General features: G+C 40.2%; 2 protein-coding genes across 2 annotated transcripts; both read left to right on the forward strand.

Annotated features, from left to right (window-relative positions):
* The first annotated feature begins 81 nt into the window (after nucleotides 1–81).
* Nucleotides 82–18,293, forward strand: LOC141912912 (DNA-binding protein RFX6-like). The gene is made up of 17 exons (XM_074804341.1): nucleotides 82–93; nucleotides 6,675–6,745; nucleotides 8,340–8,463; nucleotides 9,015–9,076; nucleotides 9,337–9,553; nucleotides 9,997–10,074; nucleotides 10,364–10,477; nucleotides 10,817–10,866; nucleotides 11,286–11,445; nucleotides 12,111–12,326; nucleotides 13,270–13,387; nucleotides 13,642–13,758; nucleotides 14,206–14,393; nucleotides 14,881–15,001; nucleotides 15,952–16,086; nucleotides 16,830–16,991; nucleotides 17,574–18,293. Exons 1-17 carry the CDS (start codon nucleotides 82–84, stop codon nucleotides 17,813–17,815), a joined length of 2,187 nt encoding a protein of 728 aa, XP_074660442.1. The 3' UTR covers nucleotides 17,816–18,293.
* Nucleotides 1,106–3,887, forward strand: LOC141913102 (uncharacterized). The gene is made up of 3 exons (XM_074804552.1): nucleotides 1,106–1,111; nucleotides 1,381–1,436; nucleotides 2,691–3,887. Exon 3 carries the CDS (start codon nucleotides 2,691–2,693, stop codon nucleotides 3,744–3,746), a length of 1,056 nt encoding a protein of 351 aa, XP_074660653.1. The 5' UTR covers nucleotides 1,106–1,111; nucleotides 1,381–1,436; the 3' UTR covers nucleotides 3,747–3,887.
* Nucleotides 18,294–19,687: the final 1,394 nt, after the last annotated feature.

Raw genomic sequence — 19,687 nt, forward strand, 5'->3', positions numbered from 1 at the left:
CTTGGCGAACGGTCCGCCATTGTGATGGATCGCGGCATATGCTCATGTGCCGATGGTTAGATGGCAGCACTGGTTGCGAGAATGGAAGGGGGTGTCGGACGTACCGAACGAACCCCCTAAAGTTTTCAAAGTGCCCTTCAAGAAGTTAGTCTCAAAAGTTCGGGTCCAGATTTTTCGAAATTTAGATACAATTTTCATGTTCTTCTTTGACAATGAAAAGTAACCATTCCGTGAAAGTGTTGAATATTGAAGATGAATATCATAAACTTCATGTCTTGAAATTATAGATATTGTTAGAGTTTAGGTGATCGAAATAATCATACTTATGATATGTCTTTTTTACAGTAGAGAAGTGCCCCTTTTCACGGCGAAAAAGTGACCTTTTTCTTGAAATAAAACTTCCCTTCAAAAAAGCTCGGCAAAGGCCTGAATGGCGACTTGTTCAACCGTGGATAACACCAGCGATTAGTTGCACACTGAAGAACTCAGTCCAAAAGTAGCCTTTAATCTTAAGACCGATCTTGTAAGTTGTTAGATTTGCTACAGAACTTGGATGCCATGGTCTCAGGCTGAACGCCTATAGCGTACAACCATCACTGCGGACAACACTGGCCCGCAGAAGTACCTCCCCGAAGTTTCAAACACATGCGCGATTGTTGAATTGTTTGAGGTCAAACATTCATGTGTCTAGTCCAAACACTCACACGCGTGTTGGTAAATTTCGTTTGATTTCTTTTGTTTATTGAGTGTCACTTACAAACCCTGACAAGCGCGAAACAGGGGGTTTGATTTTGAAATCGGAAATCGAAGTACATAATATAGTTGCGTGATCAGCGTTTGAATCTACAGCATTGTTTGTTTAAACCGAAGTACATGATTGGGAAATCAGGTTCTGGTTCTCATTCAAAAAGTCTTCAAAAAGATCATTTTTATTTTTAGCCGGCCGGATTGAATAGGCTTTTCATTGTCACGTTCTCTCGCCTGCTGTTGCCTGTCAATAGTGAGTTTCGGTTGTACACGTTTTGCGGCGACACAATGGACTCGATCGACGTACGCGCCGCCGTATGTCGCCACAATATACACCGATCGACGCAGACGGCGCACGATTCGGGTTATCAAACATGTTCTAATAGTCGCGTTATTGGTTTAGAACAATATATATATATATATATATATATATATATATATATATATATATATATATATATATATATATATATATATATATATATATATATATATATATATATATATATATATATATATATATATATATATATATATATATATATATATATATATATATATATATATATATATATATATATATATATATATATATACGACGTACTGTGGAATATTTATTAATATTTTAAACAGGTTTTAACAATTGTTGCGGCGAAAGCTATAACTGTGCAATCCGGAAAGTCAATAAGGTAGGTACCGCCTAGTTATGCACTAGATATCTTAAGTATTGGATGCAGTGGCGCTTCAGTGTAATTTGAAAAGTCAACTCATATTCTCACTCCGCAAACATGGGCGTCCCTGTGATTTTTCAAAGGTATTTGAGAGGGTTGGCGAAACAGTTCCCGGGCCCCCTCCCTTTGTATAACTTAGGAAATTTGCTCCCGGCCGCAGAAGCGTTCCTATAGAGACGCTCGGTTTGATGCTACGTCATACTTCCAATTCATTTCCCTATAGGAAAATACTAACAAACTGGTTGGTGGACATATTTTTCATCTATGAGGTTCTGATTTTCTGAATGGAAAATTCCCCATTGTGACCTGAATGTATTGTATGAACTCGAAACTCGTTTTATTAGCTAATTGAAAATATGCCAAAATCGAAGAAAATTTCGGTTTGTTTTATATACGCGACTCCAAATGGACCCACAATCTCTAATGATTGAGTGCCGTTCACAAATACATTTTTGGTTAATTTGGACTAGAGAAATCCCAAAAATTACTCGCACCGTCTTAAACCAATGGATCTATTTGGGCCGCCAATATTCTCGAGGTATAGCAGTCGTAAAATCTCGTCTCATCTATTTATCATCTTATCATTTCATTATACTCCACGCCGACATTATATCACCTATGAATAATGTTCATTAATCCCTGATAAATTGTGAATTAGCACGTGGTCGCCCCGGCAACCATTCCATACCTTGTATATAAAAGGTCGAATCATGGATTTACTGTTTTATCCATTGATTTGCATAACTGATCACTTATGCATATGTTTAGCGAATAGCCCTTAGCGTGCTTACTTTGCCTGGTTTGCCATCTGGCGCCAGCAGCAACACGGTCAACATGACGCACTGTGCATGATTTATTGATTCAACGTTTCAACTATATCCTAAATAGTCATCTTCAGAAAAGTGTCATTGCGCTTTAAAAGCCCCGATCGCACGAGTTTTTACTAAGTGGCCTTATCACTAAGAGGTCAATAGATATTATCCGTCCTTAGCGACGAATGCCCTTCATTCCTTCGATAAATTTCTCGTGAGTTCACGCTTAGTCTCACGAGAGTCCATTTTGCGCCGAATTTGAAATAAGACGTGCTCGTCACCCTACGGGATTTGTCGAATTGTATTAGGGCCTACAACGTCACGGTCGCGTCCGTCGTTTCTTTTTCAAAAATTCCCGAAGCCGGCCTATCTAAATTCGTTTATGTATTTATATTTACAGATGTTCAATAGACGGTGGTCATTTCTTTACGTATCACTCGTGCTGGTATGTCTGGTACTGTTCGCTTACATGGGCATGAAGGATATCTCCCACTCTTCGCGTGTGGAAAGTCAGCAGATCCCGAAATTCGTGAAAATTCCCGTCGTCGTCCGTACGGTGGCCACCGCAGTGGTTGTTAACTCGTCTAAAGTCGACGACTGCGAGACGTGGAAGCCTATTTTCAAGGTGCGCCCGATGATAAAGAAAATTCCGTTTAGGGCAGATATTTCGAACAACCGCCGCATAGAAACCGCTGGCCAAAGAATGGCGTCGTTCCAGGAGGTGTACGAGAAACATTTGTGGGGAGCACAGGAACCAGGTTATAAAGGAATACAGGGTTCCGGTGCGGGCTCTTCCGTTCATTATGCCCAGCTTATGATGAAAGTGCTGGACAGTCTCATAAACATGGCAAAAAAGGTGACCGGTAAAAGTAAAGTCAGTTTTCTCGATATTCCATGCGGCGATATGGTGTGGATTCCAAAGTTTCTGGAGAACAGAAACGATATCAACTACACAGGAATGGATATCGTGCCGGAGTTGATTAAATCTCACAAAACGAGATTCGCTAATAGATCGAATTGGTCATTTCGCCACGGAGATATCGTGAATGACCCGCTGAAAGAACAGTTCGACATCATCTTCTGCAGACACATGCTGCAACATTTGTCGACGGCCGATGCTCTCAAAGTTTTGAAACACTTTTCTGACAGCGGAAGCCGCTTCCTTCTCACGACATCGTGGCTTGGAACTAAAGCCAATATCGAACTGCCCACGTTCCAACATGGTCGGTTCAGAAGGATGAATTTGGAACTGCCTCCTTTCAGTCTTGTTCCGCCGCTGTGTTTCGGCCGAGACTGGCCGAAAGGCCCGTACGAAAAACAGCTGTACACCGGGTTGTGGTCGCTGCCTCTTGAACAAATCGACAGCAGCGAATTTACCAGCAAGGGTCCGATTCGTTTGACCAAGTCGAAAGCCCACAACGACTTCGAAGTTTATGCGATATCGTACGAAAATTGACGCACGGACAAAAATTAAGCAATGCCTTCGTAGTTTTGCGTTCTATATTCATAATAAATATACCGCTACCTCATATTTTCTACGTATATCAAACCAGTATCTGAAAGTCTAATCACTAAGTACTGTATTCCACTTCTTGTACCTAATGACATTTTTAGTACCCTTTACATCTGAATCTCTCTATTAAGATCGGTTGATATTGTACATGTACTAGTTTTATTTAGACCAAATTCTACATCTTGCATAGAAAATATATATTATATATATACTCCTAATATAACGCTTATTGTCTTTATCTATCACGATGTTAAGCAGCACTGAGTATTCCGCAAACTCGGCCTTACATATTCAAACCACACTGAATCGGCCCGCTAGCACGCCATGGATAGATACAGGGGTGGACCTAGGAAAATTGGAAGACTCCAGTGGAAAATAAGGTATTTCTCACATAAATCAGCCACGTACAAAAGACCAATAGCTGGATATACATGTACATCCTGAATGATGAAAATTCCGAGAGTGACAAGTGTTAGATTTGCAGGTTTTAACTATTCCTTGACGAAAAGGGCAACCTCGGCGGGAAAGTATGGATCCGGATCTCAAATACAACTTCTTAGATCCACGCTGAGATGACAGGACTTCGATTCCAAATTAACGATGTTTCAATATGTCCCCCACTTTTACGTGGATTTAATTCAATTTCATCTATAGACGACACCAGACACGCGACTCCGGCATTAGACTCCAATAACCCAGCATTTTCGTTATATCTCACAAGAATATCTGCACCATACACGTACTACTTTTCTTACAAGAATATTGAGACTGAATACCAGGTGTCCATTTTTATAGCTTGTCATATATTACCGCTTGTAGGCTTATAACGAAAGCTCGTATGAGAGCCTTGACTTAGTATATATAAGTATACGGGTATAGACACACAACCACACGTCGTTAATAAGTATTGCGGCCGTTGTAGACAATAGCTATATTATAGATATGACACTTATAATTGATTGGTGTAACATTTAACAGGACGATGTTTTTTTTTTCATTGCAGGATCGGTGATTTCATTCGAGCTATACTGTATTCGTCCCAATGGATCCGTGCCGACCTCTGTGTGACGTTTAGATTTGTTACACGTGTATTATCTGTTGATCAACTTTTATAATGCATCGAATTGTTCAGCAAGACTCGCATATATAAACACTGCTATTTCTTAAACTTGTTTTCTCATTTATCAGCGACACTCGGCATCATACGCTCGCGTTTGATGCCGAGAAACCGCTCCGTGGTCGCTCGGAGGGGTTGCCTTGTTGTCACCTATCCATTTGCATAACAATTCAATCAACTCAACGTAACAAAATACAGTAGGCGGCGCCACATTACGGCCCACGGAAGCGCCAACACCACGCGGGCGGAGGTAATCGCTGAATAAACCGGAACCGACATTTCCAATTATGTACTTCGATTTAGACCATTTTCCGTTAATTCCACCGCCGATCACACAACTATATCTAGCGTCGATTTCCGATTTCAAAATCAAACCCCCCGTTTCGCCACGGCAGGAGCACCAAATCAAACGAAATATATAGTAGGGTCCATCCATTTTTTTTTAAATTGTTAATTCCCTGGTTGAAAAGATAATCTGAATCAACGTCGGTCTGTCTGGGTTAAAGAACTACGACGATGGTGCGCATGCGTGCTCGGTACTCGCCGAGAAGTAGCCGGCGTCGAGCGAGCAAATGTTTGCAGTCGACTCAATCCTTGTTTATCCTTAACGGCGTATTATCGTCGTCTTATCAGTACAAATGAATAATTAACTGCTGAAACAAAACCTAATAAAGGTAATGCAAACATTTAAACAAGTGTTATTGCCTGGCATGTATCACTACTGTTCCGTTAGACCATTCCGATTCATTTGTCTTTGCGGGTTCGTCGCAAAACGTGCTCGGGGGTTTAGGATACAAACATCTTTTTTTTTGTTGGCATTCGCGGTTGTTTCGGGTCTGAAAACTATATTATGGACAAAGGTAAGCAACGTCCGTTCGTTAACATCGGCGCCTTGATATCTTACCATCTGTTAAACGACTCTTAAGTTTTATTTGTGTAAGTTGGTTGAAGTGAAGGTTGAATTCCCGTGCCAGGTGTCAGTTTTAAGTTCAACTCGATATTGTCAAAATTGGTTCATTTATCATTTGTCCCAGAACTGGGTTTTGAATCTTTACTTAGAATATGTATCTAACGATTCAGTGCATTTCCTCGATCATAACTTGTAAAATTGGGTAAGTAAGTGTATCAAAAGTGTGTTAGGCTCAGGTCGGACAATTTTGAAGCTGAAATTTGTGTTGATTCAAGATTCAATGAAAAACTCATCAGCCAGTTATCGATTTGAAACTTTAAAAAAAAATCTGTTTTTTTTTTCTAAATGTTTTCTTCTAGCGAGAAAAACCCGTGAAAACCGTCGGTGAACGTAGAATCTCACGGAAACATCTTAAGCGTGTGAAAGGATTAATGGAAACGTATTTATTTCAGCTCGTTTTAAGTGATACGACGTATATACTTGAAAGTGGACCCGCTCCTTAAAAAAGGAAATCGATATAGTTTTCATTTTTTTTCAAAAAGTAATCAATATGCAAACTCGGTGCCGCCGTAAACTGTGAGCAGGATGCTTTGAATATCCGTCACTATTGCAACAGATGTGGAGAAATTTGTTTTCGGGATGGGACGAGGTTATTGTTTTCAGCTGACCAAATAGCCGCCGTTGCACCTGTTCAAGCAAATACTCCGTCAACAGGAAAAATAATCGAGGCTTTACATACTCGCAGTTACCACTGTATTAAATCTGGTTTTTACCGTTAATAATAACATTTTTTGATATTTTTTTCCTTATTTTTGCAGATGAAATTTCAAACAGTACCACCGAGCAGCGACGGGTGAAATCAGTTGCTCACGTGATACGTAACAAAAAACGACAGACACACCTGACCTTACAGTGGTGAGTGTCGTTTGGATTTTCCATGGATTTTCAATTCGGGAAAAATACTCGTTCTTACATCACTTATCAAATCCACGCATAACGAGTTAAGAGTTCGGGAATTGAAGTGGCAAGGTGGGAAATACAGTTTCAAAGAATTTACACTAAAGATTGTATGATTTTTCATGAAATTCGCAAACAAGAAAATAACTTTATGTTTATTGTCACCTCGAATAATAGCTCATATATTGCTTGATATTGTCGCAAAAATGATATGATATAAATTATATGCTATTACATGATATTAAGGATCAATGAAGTTATCATGGATTTGAATATATCGATAGTTGAATTGATTTTACCGGCAACCAGTCTAGCATCGAGATTTTGAGGTCGTAGCGCACATCCTTGAAAAAACATATATCAAGATTTAACAAAATTAGAATCAGAGATATGAGATATATCTAATTCCGAAACAAACGCTAAAATTCACAATTGTGATTTCTTATTTTGAAAAACACCGATAATGATGACCTACTGCACTTCGACTCAACACAGAACCCCTTAAATAACGCATACTAGGTATCAATGTATATAGACATAATTGTATTTAAGGCGTAAAAAAATAATCATCAAATATGTCACAAAACTGATGCGTATTTCATTTCATTCGTCAAAAGCTCCACAAACAATCGCATTGAATTCAGTGGCGACTGAAGTCACTGGAAGAGAGTCGTAGCTTATCAGTTCGGCTGTTTGATAAATTATTAATCTTACACTCTTATCGCGCTCTTATCATTAGTTGTGATGTTTTTATAAGAACCAAGAGTTTCGAAGTGTTATCAATGAGGCATCTGTGCGGTTCTCATTTGTCGACGACTTTGTGTGAATTATTAATTGCGATTTAAGCGTTCGATGATAGAGCGCGCACCGCGTGTTACGTCGTTTGATTAAGTTTTTCGTTTTTACCGAAATAGACAAAGATTTATTGGATCCATTGGTTTCTCCGTTTCATCATGGACTTCGTTTTAGAGTCCATGGTTTCATTTACAAATTCACGTTTCAGATGTTTCCCCCATTGTTTTGCGAGTCTACGTTTTTTGATGTGTTCATTTGGCGAAACAAGAAATATCGTTTCGATAGCTGCGTGCAACATCGGAGAGTTTAAGTAACACCGACTTACCATAGTCAATCACCGCCATTTTACTATCACGTGATACTATGACCTTTACTTTTCTCACCACTAGGTGGCGATACAGGTTTTTGCTTCGGTATGTTTCTTGTTTCTTGTACGATAGTGGGAGAGCTAGAAATCAAAACCTCGCATAATCACAAAACCTATTCGCCAGAAGATCGCCCTTAATCTTTTAAAGTCTTGTGCAACTGACCTCAGCCACCTCTGTCTTCAGATACAGAATTGAATACAAACAACGCCAGCTGAATTCTATAATATAACAGTTCAGGATCCAGTTCCACAGTCATGAGTTAGAGTTAACTCTGAGTTAAAATTAGTGCATTTTCGATTCAATCTAATTCTTAACTCACAACTGTGGAATTGGGTCCACGGTATTTCGATGATCTATGGGCATATTTTTTTTTCTTATCGTTCAATCAGGTTGGATGAGAATTACTGCGTCTGTGAAGGTGTGTGTCTGCCGCGTTGTATCCTTTACTCGCATTATTTGGACTTCTGTAAACAATACCAACTGACACCCGCATGCGCCGCTACGTTCGGAAAGGTAAAAAAAAAACATCGTCATCGTGAATATTTCTACGCTACATTTTGACCCTGCCTTATTTGGTAGCGTTTGAATGGAATCGGTAGGTAAACTACTGACTTGCCCGAGTAAGGAGTTTTCTAGAGTCTACTTTCGATAGGACTTTTTTTATGTCAGAATTTATTTCTATATACACTTTTTCGATACACCAAACAGCAACCAGTCTAAATGAACTGGATAATGAACTTTGACTTATAACTACTCCATCAGTATCCAACGGATTATAGGATCCATGAGCCTACAAACGCCGTTCATACTCTACCATACTATACTATACTAGATAATCTAGATTAAGTACTGCCCTACCATTATGGATTGTAGCATTTCACCCTAGTTGAGAATATGGTTAAACGTACGTTGCACCCCAAAAAGAATTAGCAAAAGAAAAATCACCAACTTGAGCAGTTTACTGAGTTGGCAGGTACCACCGAGTACGGATGAGTCTACTTTATTCGTTGTCAACATTTTCCTCTGTACGATAATACGTCGATATATACTTTGGTAATTTTCAGACGATCAGGCAAAAGTTTCCGCATTTGACGACTCGACGACTCGGCACCAGAGGGCATTCAAAGTAGGATATATCACAAGTCTCCTTACATTGTGGAACCCCGTTTTTAATATACAAATCTTGTATTGGCAAAAGTGAAATGATTGTTTCAAACGGGTTTCGTGTCATCCAAAGCATGATTTATATAAAAATGTGTTTGCTGCAGGTTTCATCTTAAACACAATCGTTTTAACGACGTCCAACTGTAGCTTTCTTCGGCATTGATTGTTGCTGGCTACTGCTCTTAGAAGCAATTCTTCATCTTTCTTGGCTCTCTGTTTTAGGTATCACTATTACGGCATCGGTATCAAAGAGACTAGTCAGTACTACAGTACCGTGTACACGGGGAAAGGACTAACGAGGTTCTCCGGTTCTAGCGCGAAAGCCGACAATAATAGTCCGACTAGAAAATTTTGCCTCAGCTCAAAAACCGGGACGCTGTTGCCCGAGTTTCCGAGAGCGAGCGAGCTCATTATTCCCGGCAAAGTTTCTACGAGTAAGGTAAAGGGCCGGTCGTCAATAGGGGAGAGGGGGTTGACACTTCTCCAAATGAACTTATCGTTGAGCTTATCGCTTCTAGTGTGCTTCATCCGGTGAATGAATATACAGTCAGATAAGATACAAAGATCAATATGGGGAGAGTTAGTTAGACTTTATGGTTTTTTATATAGTCCATGGTTAGTGACCCTAATTAGTGTCAATCTCCCTATATAGATACTGTTGTTTCATCTCTGACCTATATGTACAATGCGCTAGTAGCGAAAGCTCATACTTTTAATTGATGAACTGTAGTAACCTTCAAAGCACTATTTCCAATCCATTAGGTTTACTGATTGTATAGTTCTATTTCTGTTGAATTTTCATTGCATCGTCATTGAGACATTCGCGTTGTTTTTGTTTCTTTCCGATAACACGATCATATATTTGGTTTATCGTTTCGACAGGTAGAAACCTTTCTGAATATGTACAAAACTCATTGTCAGTGCATGCTCGATACTATCATCAACGGTAACTTCGAAGAGGTAGGCATGGTTCCCATCGTGCCTGATAAGGACTACAAGCATGGTTACAGATACCGATACAGATAAACCCTGCTTAAAAAACTAGATCGGTTTCGATGCAGATATTGATTTAAGTCCTCCTACACCCTGCCCGAGAAATATTGTTTTTATCATATCGCTGTTAAGATTTCAAATCAGCCTCCTAATTAAACTGGAAATGAACTAAAACTTGTGGAACTGCCTGGGCGCTAGTATTTTCCAAGGATTGTAAATTGAACATTCTATTTATCTGTTTTTACACCGCTTTCAGGTTCAGATATTCATCCTGCATTTCTGGCAAGGTTTGCCCGATCATTTGCTGCCACTGTTGAAAGCTCCCGTCATCGTCGACATGATCGCGATATGCGATTCAATTCTATACAAGGTATGAAGTATCATTTGATTTGTGGCTTAAGCGGGAAAAGGCCGATACAAATTGACCATTGGACGAAATGCTTTGCACATGGGTTTAGTGTCTTAAGATTGTTTGTAAGTTCTGACCTAAAGGCTTGCGCTGGATCCCTCATTTAACATCTCCTAGTTATGCCGAATTGTGAAAATAACCTAATTTTGTAATGTAGTTAAGTGAAAAATGAACTACTATTATCAATGCCAGAAACTACGTACATGGACTTCAAACTTCTGGGTTCTAAAATTCTGCTTACGTACTTCATCAACGGCCCATTCCCCGGTGACATTCATGTAGATTTGATTATATTTCTAGGTTATCGTTGATATCGTGATTCCGGCCAATATGCAGGAAATGCCCGAGACGTAAGTTTTTACGTAAATCGAATTCATTCGTCGACTACGAAATTCGAAGACGTTTCACGAAATTTTCATCGCCAACCTAAATTTGGAAAGACCCTACGGAATGCCTGCTTTTATATTCTTTATTGACCAAATGAAAAAAAAAACAATGCAGTATTTTCCTAGAAGCTCGGCGAATGACTTTGCCAGTACCTGATATTCCAAAAATGTTGATATAAGGGGAATCCGTGTAGGGCTCCACGCCTTCGATGCTGGTATTTGAGCCTTCGGCACCCAATGATGGGTACAATGTGAATGCGACAAATCGCTTCAAATGTAAGACAGACCTTTTTTAGGTTGTGAGAGCAGGACACGGATTTTATATCACTTCTTTCCGTTCAGCATTCTGATATCGTATTGATGACGCGATCGAATCGTTTCAGATTACTGCGAGATATACGAAACTTCGGATGCCACTTCGAAGAATGGATCACGATGTCGTTGGAAAACGTGCCGTCGAATTTACTCGACAAAAAGCTTTCTATCGCCAAACAACTGTGTCGAATACTGAAACGCTATACTTCATTCTTACACGTTGTGCAGGTATTTCAGTATTTTCCTTATTTTCTTATCTTCCTCACTCATTTACCTGATGAACCATGGACTCTAAAACTCTAATTCGTTTTAGCTACGAGCAATTATCTAAATTTTATTTAGACAATATTGCTCGTAGGTTTTAGATTCCATGGATGAACCTAACAGTAATAGTTAGTGTAATAGTAATTTCATTTCTATAGCGACCTTTTCACTGTGATACAATGTTCAACGGCGCTTTCCATTAATTACCCCCAGCCTACCACTTGAACCATTTATCAGTCATATCTCCCTGGGGAGGAGTAACATCTGGGCAGCTGCAAGGTGCTCAGGAGTCATGCATCAGGCCAGGTGTCCCATTTACTCCTGGGCGAAGAGAGGCAATGAGGATAAGTGTCTCGGAGACACTACGGTTATGTTCAAACCCCCGAATCTCGTAGCGAAAGCTAGTACACATTTAATTAGACACAACAATATCTGTACTTCGATTTCCGATTTCAAAATCAGACCTCCTGGCTACGATCCCAGCAGGTGTGCTGGGTTTGTTTGGACACTTTCGTTAAAAAAGTAATGATACACAGTGTGACAGTATTTAAAAAAAATATAGCTGTGCTTCATGTACCCACTTCTAATCGGCGATACACAAGAGATATTGTCATTTCTTTTGTTCTCAGGCAATTCGTCCAATTATGAAAAATGAACAACAGTTGCGGGTGATTTGTAAAGAACTACGACAGCTGGAGATATTTCAACTGCAAACGATCGACTGCGATCTGGCGTTGAATGAGGAGATATTCATCACGCTTTCCGAGATTCTGGAGACCAGCGAAATGTCGGTCGAAACATTGTTACAGTGGCTGGACAGTCTGTTAGAATCGCGCGTAGTCAAAGTAAGGTTCATCCTCGCTTGCCTAGGCCCGATCCCGAACTCCTTCCACCCCAGCCCCCTGGCCTCACGACGCAGGATTTCGTTAATGGCGCTTTTGCGATGACGTCATATATGACAAAGATGTAGAATGATTTTTCAAACTCGCGAAAATACTTCCTTGTTCGCTAAAATGTTCGCCGATTGGTCCATTCAACCGAAGCCTATCGTTTGTTACATTCGCTGTGATTGGCCCGACTGGATTCTGGTCGGCTTGTAACGACTGCAACGAGTTGCCAGGTCAAGGGGTTCGGGGACGGCTTTAGCGTACTGGGTTCGAATCCCTCGGCTGGCGAAGATGAGTAAGGTTACTATCGATAAGACACGTTGATTAATGAGATAGTTCGTATGAAATAGTGGCTTTTCAGCGCTGAGCCTCGCCCTATCTTGTTAGTATTACAGATTGCTATAAAGTAAAGCCTCAATTGATAATGATCTGATTTAGCCCCGTGCTATAGATACATGTGCTACCAAAACCGCGCTCTGGGAATTAGATTAAAAATATTGTAATATAAAAATGTCGTTTAATGCGTGTGCGTATTGTTAATAGAACTGCTCAACAGGTGTTGCCATTTTTATGGAGATAATAAACTGAATGTAAAATTATATGAATAGGATGAATAGCACTGGAGGGTAGATTCGAACCTGCTGGCATCGCTACACTCAGCCACGGCAATCTCGATGCCATCAGCTTCGAATCCCTACCGGGGGAGGATGCATTACCCATTGAAATACGTATTTGTAATCATTGGGTTCCAATAATGAACTTTGAATTATAAATGCTCCACCAGTATCCACCGATTCCGATTTAATTAGTTTATCGTTCCCATTCGGCTATTTCGTGTTTTTTTACGCCTGCTGCCAACACGTCCCTGTCTTATCGTTGTTTCTCTGAATTGCACTTTCAGCCGACGAAACACACCGGGAAATCGTTCAAGAAACGAGCGCAGGATTTCTTGTTGCGGTGGACATTTCTCGGCTCAAGAGTCACTCGTTATCTGACTCTGAATACAGCTGCTTGTTTCGGTGCGTATTCAATCCCACGATCAGTTTGATTAAGATTTTGATCTGAAGGCTAAACGACGATTCTAAATGTTTCTCATAATCGGCTGGGTAATTTTGTAAACCGCAGAAAACGTTTTTAGTATGGCCCTAATCGGCCACCATAGCTATGAAATATTTACAGTCTCAACGCTGGCTAGTAAGGCGCAGAGACCCCTCCTTACTCGTCACTTGGTCAAAAGTCCGAATTCGTAATTACTGTGATTTCTGTTCGACAGCTTCATTCCACGCGATTAAGATGTTGTTAGATGAATATATACTGTTGGCGATCGAGACGCAATTGGACCAAGAAACTGAGCACGAAATTCAAGAGATGCTGAGGAGACACGTGAAAGGTACATCGAACACTTGTCGATCGAGCTAACCGCGAATAATGTCCGGTCAACTTGATAGACCAGTCAATTACAAAAAGACTGTTGTGATGTTTGTGAAGTGGAATCCTCTATTTGCCATAGTGACGTCCTAGCGACACTATGCGACACCTGGTGGATCCTCACTTGCCACAAGTGGAATCCTTGCCACAGTAGTTGATGCCCAACATCATGTGAAATCCTCACCCACCATACTAGGTGGAATCCTCTATTGCCATCAGTAGTTGACGTCTACTGCCCACTAGCACACTTGGTGGACCCTCGCTTGCCACAAGTAGGTGATTCTCTACCGCATGCTTCTGACTCCTAGCGGATCCTCACTTGCCACAAATGGAATCCCCAATTGAAATAATGGGAAGCCGATTCAATTATTTGTCAATATTGTATTTATGTTTCTGTTTTTTTTTTTAGAGGATAAGACCGTTGCGACGCTGTACGCTCAGGCCGGTACTTGCTTCGCCGCATATCGACCTACTACTACAACCCAGTCGCTAAAAACTACAACTAACGGCAACATTAAAGATAGTTGTAAACGAAAACGAACAACTTCTTGTCGTAAGAACATCTTTTCCGTATACCATCTCGCGCCGGATATGAAGGTTAGTATGGGCCATCGACAGGGTCAGTTGGAATTTTTTTGAAGTGAGACTCATTATCGTGTGGGGTTTACCAGATCCTAGGCAATCTTACGGGTTTCACGTAGAAAAACGGTTAGTATTAGACAACCTTGGAGGTTAGTCCGAATAGCAGATGATCTTATGAGTTACTCATACAACGACTGGGCACAGACAACCTTGTGGGATAGTTGATATAATAGATGATCTTGTTATCCATAGAACGCGCTAAATACTAGATTACCTTGTGAGGTGGTTGAAATATTTGCCTTTGCAACCTGACTGTTGTATTTAGTGAGGGACCCTCTCTCATTATGGTTTTGATAAACATATTTTATCTTCTTGAAATACTGAACTCTGTTAGAATTTGTGCCTAGAGTTAAAACACCAGAAATGAACTCAGATACGTGGAACTAGGGGTCCGGAATTCTTGATAAACTGTAGTAGTTATTTTGTATGTATATTTTTGTAGAATGTTTCGGACGGTGTTTTAACTCCACCGGTTTCACCCATCACCACACGACCTACAGTTATCAGTCAGGGACCGATGTATGGGGATTTCGACGAAGAACCGATGTACAGCTGTCGCTACGGTAGGAATTTTACTAACTTATTATAAACACCTCGAGCCACCAGCTATTCCGCTAGATGGCGTACGTTTCAATGACACAAGTGGGTTCGAGTCCCGTTGGCTGCTTACGGCATGTGTGGACAACAATCCCGAGACCGTGGTGCCATCGTGTGGTTAAATGAACAAACCAGTCGGGTTGGGTCTTGGAAAATGCTAACCACGAACGACGTAATGCAAAGGACAGATACACAAACAACGTTATCGTAATATAGTTCATTTTCAATTAAGTTTCGAATATTAAGTGCTATTTTCAATTATTCATTAATTGAATGTTAGAAATTATAAGTTGATTGATTGAATCTGAAATCCGGTATCGTTGTCTGAATGCTCAATAGCGAAACCTGATTTCGTATTTTGGTACTAATAAAATGGTTGAATTTGGCGCGTCTTCGGTCTCTTGTTGGTTGACCGATTTGTAGCTCATATCCGCATTCTTCGTACAAAACTTTGTTCGTGGCTTTAGCCATTTTGAGTTCGGACCGTCAGGTTCAGGGAATTTTCGTTTATACAGCTAGCGAGCAAGACATCTAAGTCATGGTGAGTTAAAAGGAAACATTTCTATATCTGCAATATCTCCACAAAAGTTTTCATTGAGTATATATCCGTTATAGTATTATTAACATCGTCTAGATTAGTATCTATTAGCAAAATTAAAACCTTATAGGATTCTACGGTTATGGTCGAACGTTTATCGTAGCATTGTGCATTGTTTCAGAAAATTTCATCTCTCATAAGTTCTTGAATTGTTTCCAATCTTTCGCTATCTACTGTAGAAAATGCATCGTGTAATCATATCGGAAATTCGGCGTTTTAAAGTAGCGTATTTTGCCACCGCAGATGTCGTCTCTGCAGCAGGCAGTTCATATTCCCAATGTACATCGTATTCAATTCTGACATGTATGTATTTTGCAGAGAAAGCGGCGATCAGAGGAACGGTACCTGTTTCCGGTTATTACGACATGAGAACTCCGCACCACGGCGCAGACGAACAAGACCACTTTTATTCCTCCTGTTCTCAAGTAGGGCAAAGCAGTTGTTGGCAAATGGGTTAGTGAACCTTTAAAAATACTCTCATAGTTTTCTTTCTTGTTATATCATGATGTTACGAGTCATTTCATAAATGAATAACAACAAGATCGATTAGGAACATTTTTAAAGTGAATGGGCTCGGCCAGAAGTTGGCTACCTTACCTATTTTCATAATCATTATACAGTCAAACTCGTCATAAATGAAACGACTTACTCTTTGCGAGTAAATTGAATGATCGGGGATAGAAAATAGTAACGACTTTAGTAACGCGACGACTAAAACAGGCTCAACTGTATTTGCGTCAAAAATTGCGCCAATTCTGTATATGTGCATTGAAAACCGGCACATCTTCGTGAACGCATTCTCCCAGGCGCGGATCCAACTTACCTTCCGTACGTATAGTCTGGAAGGCAGTCAATTTTTCATGAAGTGCCCTTCAGAATTCGTAGAAGCAGATTTGAAAAAATAATACTTTTGATTCAATATATCATTTAGTATGCCTTATTTATGTTTCATGATTGTAGATAGATAAAATGCAGGATTTTATTTTGTATTTTTTGTGTCGGCGTATTAAGCTGTGTAGGAACCCTCTCAGATTGTGTCCCCACATTCAGTTTTTCACTTTTTCTATTGGGAGGACGCCCTGAACAGTCCGATCATCCGAATCGAAGTAGTTTTCTCGAAATTTCCCCTCCGAGGATAGGTAGTTTACGATGAGATGTGCGTAAATCTTCACAAGTGTTTTCTTTCTTTCAATCAGCCCAACCTCCTCCGTCACAGTCGTATCACCATTGTCAACGAAGTAGCACGATCGTCGAACATATATCCGTCATACGTCACAGTCACGAGCTGTCGGACGAATCACGTGATCCGTTGAATTTACTCGATCGCAGGCCGCAACGATTTTCGTGTTCGGATCAACGTAAGTTTCTTCCTTGTCGTCAATGGTTTTTATTCCACAGTAAATGCGGAGATGACTTGATTTGGGAAGTGCGGTGGTCGCCTGGTTTAAGGCATCGATTGGTCTGATGTCAAGTCAGGCAATTATAAGTTCGAATCCTGACAGCAGCGTGAATTCTATGATCGATAGTTCTTCTTTGGCCTCTTTCTCGTAATCTGAAACCTGCTAATAATTCATTGAGTGCTGGCGTGATTATCCTGAATTTCCAACTCCATTTCATGCGGAGTAGCCCGAAATTCCTACCCTCGAAATTAGCTTACCTCGGATTTTAGCTTACCTCGGAATTGCAAAAGGAGTTTACAGTAACTACTATCCGGTGTATTAAAAAACATTTGTAATTTCGCCAACTTTATCACAAACTAACCCGCTGTTCAAGGTTATCAATATTGGCCTTCAGTTTCACACGCTGGGCTTGCGGTAAGTCCTATTCAGAAATGAGACGTCTTGGTTTCTATTGATCTAAGTTGCCTCGCCCCAAATAGCCACCACGAACAACGCATAATTGACTGAACTTTTGAAGAAATTATTTTGTATATTCTGTAGAATTGACTGCGCTGCAGCAGCATCAGCAGCAACATCAGCAGCAACCGGCGGCCGATAACGTCGATGACTATATGGATCGAATAGAGGCGCATGAAGAATGCTGCGATGTAAACTATAACGGTGCTTGCGCGTATCCGAACCATCAGACTATCACTTACACCGACTTGAACGCGTGGCCCACTGGACAAATCGTCAAAACGAGCGCTCTACCGAATATCGGCACGCTTGTTCAAATCACTTGAGATCGTGGAAGATTTTCTCACCGGGAACGAAATCATTTCAATCGGGACCCGTTCGTCATCGAGTACGTGCACCGAAAATTTCCTTCATCCGTGTATACAATTCTAAGCATTCCGCAGACGTGACTATACGGCTTCATATTTCTAAGAGCTCACCAAACAATATCAAAACACTCAAAATCAGCAATAATTTCTAGTTCGTTTTCAATAAAACTACTATTTTTGATGCCACATTTTGGTGAAAACCACCACAATTAGACTAAGTCATATCAGGAAGTCTGGTCTGACCTAATGGATAAATTGGCCCATTTTCAGCCCCTTCCCCGTGAAGAGCGCCTCCCTCATGGATGCACGTACTTTTTGAACGGCCCCGATGCAATATTCCGAATATAGAAACGAATAAAAAAGAAACGCATTTCAAATTGAATAGCCAATTATAATCATAACCGTATTCATAATTATTTCATCATCGTTTTAGCTGTTATTATTATTGTTGTTTGACATTTTAAATGCATATAAGACAATAACCAAATACCGCGCGTATAAAACAAGATTTCATTATTATTATTATTATTATTATTATCATTATTATTACACAGACATCACAACCTATACAGAATAAGTATAATAAGTATAATGTAACAATACCGACAAAGTTCGAAATTGCTTTGTCCTACGAGAAACGGTAGAACGTCGTTGAAACGAACTGGAATTTAACGATTCATCTGAAACTTTGAGATTTCATTTTCATTTCAATCTTGAGATCGCAGATGTAGTTGATGTCGTTTTCTCGAAGTTCGTTCCAGCGAAGTTCCAACGTGCGAATACATCTCTGTTTTGTAAGTACGCCAATCGAGATTTTTAGAAAAAAATTGAAGCTCAGCTTTCGAACACCTTTTCAAATCATGTACCCCGAAATGAACGTTTTGGTGACCATTATCGTTAAAATACATCACCTCGCGTTTGTTTACGTGAATGAAGCGTGGCGTGAAAATGTTGCTTTAGACTTCGCGTTACTCGTTATACTGCAATTCGCAAGATATTGGGATCAGAGAATTTATAGACTTTCTCTAATAAAAAAAGTGTTTGCGAATTGATTGACTTAAAAACTCTATCGCTGGAGAATTAAGATTTTTTAGGGGGGAAATATTGAAGTATATTTTGGCTTTTGTAAAACTTCCAAAGCTTGTCTGAGCTTTTTGACGACTGTAAGACAACCCTAGTGCACGCTGATACAGTATGAGCGGCCATGTTTGACTAGTTTTATATCTAGCGAAAATTGAAGTTATTCGATCTGTCCGTTGTTAGCTGGTGACCGCGCCCAAACCTATTGCATCGAACTACTGAGTTCAAGCGCCAATTACCCCCTAGGAAAGACAGCCTAGACGCGGGAACGGACCGATACTCGCTTGTCAGGGCAAAAGGGAACCAAAAGGCCAATTTCCCCCTAGGAAAGGCAGCCTAGACGTTCAGGCAAGTACCGCTGTCGTGATGTCAAATCTTATGTTTCTGGCGTTTCTAGTTCATTGTTAGTTGTTAATTTTCGATATTCAACAACGTACCGGGTGAAGCCCCGAGGTTTAGCCGATCAATGATCGTATTGTTCCGGTATATAGCAAACATTTAGAACCATGATAACGAGTAAGCGGAAGTCTACATAGATTAATGAGCGATGGTGCGCATGAAATCATCGGTTCAATTAAAAAACCTAAAACCTAAACCGTCGTGAATGTACACAAATCATTATGATTATGGGGGGGGGGGGGTGGTGTTAGGGTGCTACTAACGCTGAAGTTGAATTTCTATATTCTATATCCAAAATACACGTTTACATAATATCTAATTTCTATTCATATTGAATTTACAAACTTAATT

The sequence above is a fragment of the Tubulanus polymorphus genome, chromosome 11, assembly GCF_964204645.1.
Source record: "Tubulanus polymorphus chromosome 11, tnTubPoly1.2, whole genome shotgun sequence".
NCBI lineage: Eukaryota > Metazoa > Nemertea > Palaeonemertea > Tubulaniformes > Tubulanidae > Tubulanus > Tubulanus polymorphus.